Below are 5743 nucleotides of genomic sequence, written 5' to 3' on the forward strand. Positions count from 1 at the left end.
CCCAGCACTAAAGTATCTTCAAGCATCTCCAGAGATCACATCACCATTATTTCTGATCACCTCAGTGATCATTGGCTTCGAGTCCATTTTAAGATGAACCAGATTTGCACCCACTGCTCAAGATGGCTCAAGCGTCTTCAGAAAGCTGGGCTGAGGGCACGCGGACAGCGAACGCGCCTTCCGTGCTGTCGTCAGGCAGGGCAGCGAGCCGGAGCTCTGGGTCCAGTGTGGCAAGGCTGATTTCAGACACGAAAGATACCCTAGGAGGAAATTTTTTTTTTTTTTTTTTTTTTTTTGCAAACTGCTGCACAAACCACAGAACGGAGAAAGCCTTTGGTCATGAGATACTTGTGAGAAAAGTGAGCCTTGTATGGAAGATTCCCCTGAATGCCTACAGTATTCTACATCTTAAAAAAATATATTGTGGACGCTGCAGCCATACAAAGGGGGGAGGAGTGGGAGACGGGGATTTACAGTCTCACATAGACACAACGGGGAGGTTAAGACAAGCACAGTCAGAGTCTGTAAAACTGATTGGCTCGCTCGGATCAGTCATCCTCATCGTCCTCTTCGTCTTCTGGATCTTCCTCTCCTTCATCCTCTAGATTTCGTTTTCTCTTTTCCCCTCGTGGAAGGTCTGCAAAAAGAGGCGAAGCGTGAAGCTCTGTTCAGTCTTGCGGAACAGCACTCGAGCCATGGCTTCGAGCCGCGGCAGCCACAGCTTGCTGGAGAACAAGCACAGACTAGACTGGCACCATTACAGAGCAGAGATCCAACCTGCCCAGTTTTCTCATGGCACCCACAAAAACCTGCACTAGCACAAGACATTAACTATTTTCTATACCCCCCAAGCATCCCACATTTCAGCAGCCCCTTGAAAACAGGCTTTTTTGGTTGAGCACCCCCAAAAAAGCAGCATCTGCAGAATTCAGTCACTTCTGACCGAGCTCATACAAGATCATTCGAAGTCACGCCAGCTGCTATATCCCGTCAACATTAATCCCAGTGTTTATAGTTTGTTATAACCAGAGGAGTCGGGACTCAAGCGAAGCAGCTCGGGTCTATCCTCCTCTCTACTGGGAGGAGAGAGGAACGAGTCTCTAAGAACATCGCCTCAGGCACGCTGCTAACATGAGCTGTTGTGCCAGAAGCCCTGCTCCTGCACGGACCATCAGCTACTTCGAACTGGTTTTATAGCAATTTGCCTCTTTCATATTTGGCAAAATTACCCAGCTGGGTTGGTACTGGGAGGTACTGAAACCAGTTCCCCCATCACCACTGTCTGACCCTTCGGTTAGAACCACTGGTCAATAGTCAGCTCAGGCAGAAACAACAGCTTCAGCGACGCGCAGCAGCAGAAACGCTGCACCTTCCACCGGGGAAAAGCTGCAGGCAACACCAGCGCTGCGCGGAAACTCGGGAAGCTCTCCAAAACCAGCAAAGTTGAGAAACTGTTGAGGCAGCTTTGCGAGCGCTTAGTTTGTTGGGATTCAACTCACCATCATCAGCTTCATCTTCTTCATCCTCCTCCCCATCTTCCTCCTCATCTTCCTCCTGGAGTCAAAACAAGACGTTTTGTTGCAAGAACCACAACTGCAGAAGCAAGGTGTAACATCTTCCTCCAGGTTTGCTCCCTCCCTACTCCAGCCTCGGGGTGGCAGGTACAAGCCGAGCAGGGAGAAGCTGTCGGTTCCTAAACAGCTTCTTGCCTCCCTACAAAGGGGGCTGTATGGTTTTGTCACTTAAAGCCACCAGGCTGAGCAATAACTAAGTCTGAAAGGGCAAACTCTGTGGACCACGAGTCAGAAGGTGAACAGGAAAAGCCAGAGGGTGTGGCAGCACTCCTCAGATGACACCTGGACAGATGGGTCACCAGATTAAGGGACAAACACGCTACCAAACACAGCAACGTGGTGCTGCAGATTTATACCAGTGACAGAAAGCCTCACCTCATCATCTACTCCATCCTCCTCCTCTTCACCTTCCAGATCATCATCTTCTTCGTCTTCATCATCAATGACTTCTTCATCCAAATCATCTTCCTCATCATCATCATCCTCTTCCTCACCTTCTACCAAAAGGAGAGGGAGGTAAGCGTTACGGTTCCCAAACACTCGCTACTCCCAGACGATATGCTCACATCTCCAACCCCACGGGCTACACGAGCCACGGGCAGGAAATCCCGCAGAGCCGTACGCTTGCACAAGGAGCACCGGCAGCAAGTCCCGTCAGCTTGCAGGATGTCTCATTTCTGACGCCAAAGGAAGGACTGGGGGCACCCAGACAGCCCCCACTTCAGTGCCAAGTGATAATCACCGTTTATTTAGCAATATGACCACGCAGAAGGGGAAAAGGGGCTGTTCCCCAGTAAGAAAGCCAAGAGGAGAAAATCCTCACCTTCCCCATTCTCATACTCATCTTCCAGTCCATCCCCATCTGCTTCAGGGTCTGAGTCAGGGGCTTCCTGGTCGTCAGCGTCAAACCCGTCTAGGTAGATGAGCTGGGGCAGGAGGGTGAACACGCTCTCCCGGTAGTTGATGAGCATCGTCACCTCACAGTTGAAGAGGTCCAGACTGTGGAGGTTTGGCAACTTTTTCTGCGAAGATCAATTAGTTAGATTATTTACAAGTCAGCACTGTTGGAAGATGGTGCAGCCATGGGAGGACAGAGGTAGTACAGCAGGGTCTTTGCATCTGCACCACGTGCTCCTCAGACGGAGCTGTTGCTCTTACTAACTGTAAGTAAAGACGATTTCTTCTCAGCTCCTCTGTCATAATTTCCCCTCCTTAGAGCCAGCTCCCTGGGAAACCATTTGCAAATCTTATTTCCTTCTGAAGGGGGTGGGCAACAAGCACAGAAAGCCCAGATCCCCCAGCAATCCCTGAGCTGGATTCAACCTGCCCAAAACATTGGGCAAAAAACCTGAGAGCACAAACCAGGGGCCGTGCAGGCTGTGCCGGTGTGCCTTTGGGCACAGCCACAGCAGCTCGTCCGCTCAGGCCATCGCACCGGGCACCAGGTCAAGCGAAGGAGTGAAACAGTTTTGAGCTCTTTCTGGAGGGGATGGAGGGACAGAGGTCCGAGGTCAGACCTTTCAGCTACAGTGTCAGGGTCACAAGACAAGAGCCTTCTCTGGGGCTGTTCAGATGCAACGGGAACCCCCTGCAACGTGTACGACAGCAGCCACAGCAGCCAGGGCGAGGGTCCCTTCACTGGTGTCCAACCAACCCATCTCCATGACACCCCAGGTGCCATCTACCTCCAACCACACCTGGCCCACTAAAGATGGATCCATCCATCCTTCTCAGATGGATGCTGAGCATCCACCATTTTACTCATCCAGCCCAATTTCACACTGCTTTTAGCGACTGGCTGCTGGTTTTCCAGGCAGAGGAGCCATTAATTTTTAGCCCAGCCTCAAATTGGACCCAACTTATCCGTTCCCATCAGAACCATGCAGTGCTGTTGGAACAGTTACCAAGACACTGGATTTCTACTGCACAGACACACTCCCCAAAGGAAACAACGTCATCCCCTAGATCCCAGCGCAGCCTTCCACTCACCAAGGGCTCCAAAGTATTGATGTCTTTGATCTTGTTGCTGCTTAGATTCAAGTGTGTCAGGTTAGGAGTTCTCTCTGCTAGAACTTCAAGGCCACCAGAAATCCTGTTATCACTCAGCTCCAGCTGCCAGGAGGGAATATCACGTGGTCACAAAGCGTCTGGGCTTGTGATATGGGGAATAAATCGCCCTGGGAACCAGACTACAATAAGCACCCAAGTTCCAGACCGTTTGTTTAGATCACCCCACAGAGCTGCAGCCCAAGTTTTCCCTTGAATCCCACGGCAACAGAGCACTCCCAGCCACCTCTGTACTGCGGGGCACGGGGTACCTGCTCCAAAATCCAGAATATTTATGACACCACTGAAGCTTCTGGCTGTAGCACAAGAGCAAAAGCAAGAGAGAAAGGACGCTAAACATGTAACGAGCTCAAAAGCGTTTTGTTGCATACTAAAAAACAAACTCTCACACTTGCTACAGAGCAAAAAGCAAAACCCAACAGCCTTTTTCTGTCACCAGGGACCGGGCAGGTGAAGTCTCAGAGAAAGGACTGCTGGAGATGGGACCACGGGTCTGACTCACCTTCCGGAGTTTGTTGAGTTTGGGGAGATTGGAGACAGACAGCAAGTTGATGTTGATCATGCTGAGGAACTCCAGGTTCTCGAAATCTGAAGAGAGACCAACGATCTTCCCATCGTCCGAACGGCAGTTATCAAGAACCAGCTCCTTCACCTGCCAACAGAGACACCCGGCAGCTGTCACCGCACCCGGCAAAGTCTCACCTCCAGCCTGTCACACTGACACCAGACGGAGTGACCGACACTCCAAAGCAGCAGGTGTGCCCGAGGTCCTCCTCGCTCACATTACAGGACACACAAGATCTTACAGCCAAATAACTTTTGCAAAGGCACAAAGCGAGAATCCATCTTGGTGGTCAGGACTTCGCCCCTGAAGCACGAGCCACACAACACGCGACCGCAGCACCACCCCACACCCTGCGGCTCCAACCGAGTTCTACCTAGCAGCTCCGAGTTCCACCTTCTCCCCGAAGACGCATGAAGGGCTTGAGCCATGAGGTTCCATCAAAACGTTTCATGCACAAGGCATCAAAAAGCTTTCAGAGTCATGCTTCAGGCTTCACTAACAAGAGGCCAACTACAACCTTCCCCTTCAACTTTCTTCCCCATGCCACTGGGGTGCTGGAAAATCTGCCTCGGGAAGATTTGTTTCCCTGTGACAGCCTCCGCACAGAGGTGACACATTTGCCTACGCAGGGCTCTAACCAGAGGAGCTCAAATTCAGGCCCACAGCGTGGGACCACTGATGGAATCTAATATTTGGCCCAGCACATACCGTACACACAGAAACCATCGCTACCTGGTAATTCAGCCCAAAAAACCAACCCCCCCTCTGGCATCAGGACCACAAAGCAGCAGCACAGAACTGCTCCCTCCTGAAAACACCTGGAGGATAAACTTCCCTGGCATCTCCCTCTCCTCCAGAGCGCAGCTGGGCGCTCAAGTCCTCACAAGCCACTTCCAAAATTTGCTTTTACCCTCCACATTCTTCACAGCAAGATGCAAAAAACCAGCCTTGGCCAGAAGGCTCGCGATGCTCTCCAAAGTCCTCCTTCGCAGCGCTCTCATTTCACCTCTCTCACTCAAATCAGCCAACTATTTGGGAATTATTTGAAAATCACTTTGCCTCACTGGCAGCAGAGTTTCAGGGCTGCTGTGCCACCTTCGCAGCACAAGCGCCAAAAGAATTAACGCTTAAAACTCCAGAAGCAGAATGGCTGGTCAGGGCTCAAGCAGCAAACAGGCTGAGCCAGGAGTTTTGCAGCTGAGCTCATCTGGCTCCCAACACCCCAGACAAGCCTCCAGCTGAGCTGGGACTGTCCCCACAGCAGGGGTACAGGTGGTCAAAGCCACCCCTCCGCCACCGCCGCTTTGTCGGTGTGTGCGCGGAGGTGAACGTCTCAGGTGAGGAACTAACCTGGCTCAGACCAGCTTTACCCCAGAGTGGATCCCGGGAGGGCAGAGCAGGCGCTGCGGCGGGACGAGGCAGCAGGACGGCTTCTCCCAGCAGCACCGCTGGCTGCCCCGGCTCTGCTCCCTGGACCTTGCTGGCCTCTGCAGTGTGCCAGGCGCCCAAATTCATAGAATCCCAGAATGGTTTGGGT

General features: G+C 52.0%; 1 protein-coding gene across 9 annotated transcripts; it reads right to left on the reverse strand.

The window, feature by feature from the left end:
• Positions 1 to 281: 281 nt before the first annotated feature.
• Positions 282 to 4290, reverse strand: LOC104462642 (acidic leucine-rich nuclear phosphoprotein 32 family member B). Of its 9 annotated transcripts, XM_010074666.1 has the most exons (7): positions 4144 to 4289; positions 3564 to 3686; positions 2415 to 2596; position 2197; positions 1950 to 2057; positions 1500 to 1554; positions 298 to 637 (listed from the first exon to the last, which is right to left on the reverse strand). In XM_010074666.1, exons 1-7 carry the CDS (start codon positions 4201 to 4203, stop codon positions 549 to 551), a joined length of 618 nt encoding a protein of 205 aa, XP_010072968.1. In that variant the 5' UTR covers positions 4204 to 4289; the 3' UTR covers positions 298 to 548. The 9 variants fall into 9 exon arrangements, with proteins under 9 accessions (XP_010072964.1, XP_010072968.1, XP_010072967.1 ...); XM_010074662.1 differs by lacking the exon at position 2197 and having other exon boundaries at positions 282 to 637; positions 1950 to 2071; positions 2398 to 2596; positions 4144 to 4290; XM_010074665.1 differs by lacking the exon at position 2197 and having other exon boundaries at positions 1500 to 1551; positions 1950 to 2059; positions 2398 to 2596.
• Positions 4291 to 5743: the final 1453 nt, after the last annotated feature.

The sequence above is a fragment of the Pterocles gutturalis genome, unplaced genomic scaffold, assembly GCF_000699245.1.
Source record: "Pterocles gutturalis isolate BGI_N339 unplaced genomic scaffold, ASM69924v1 scaffold33537, whole genome shotgun sequence".
NCBI classification, from domain to species: domain Eukaryota; kingdom Metazoa; phylum Chordata; class Aves; order Pterocliformes; family Pteroclidae; genus Pterocles; species Pterocles gutturalis.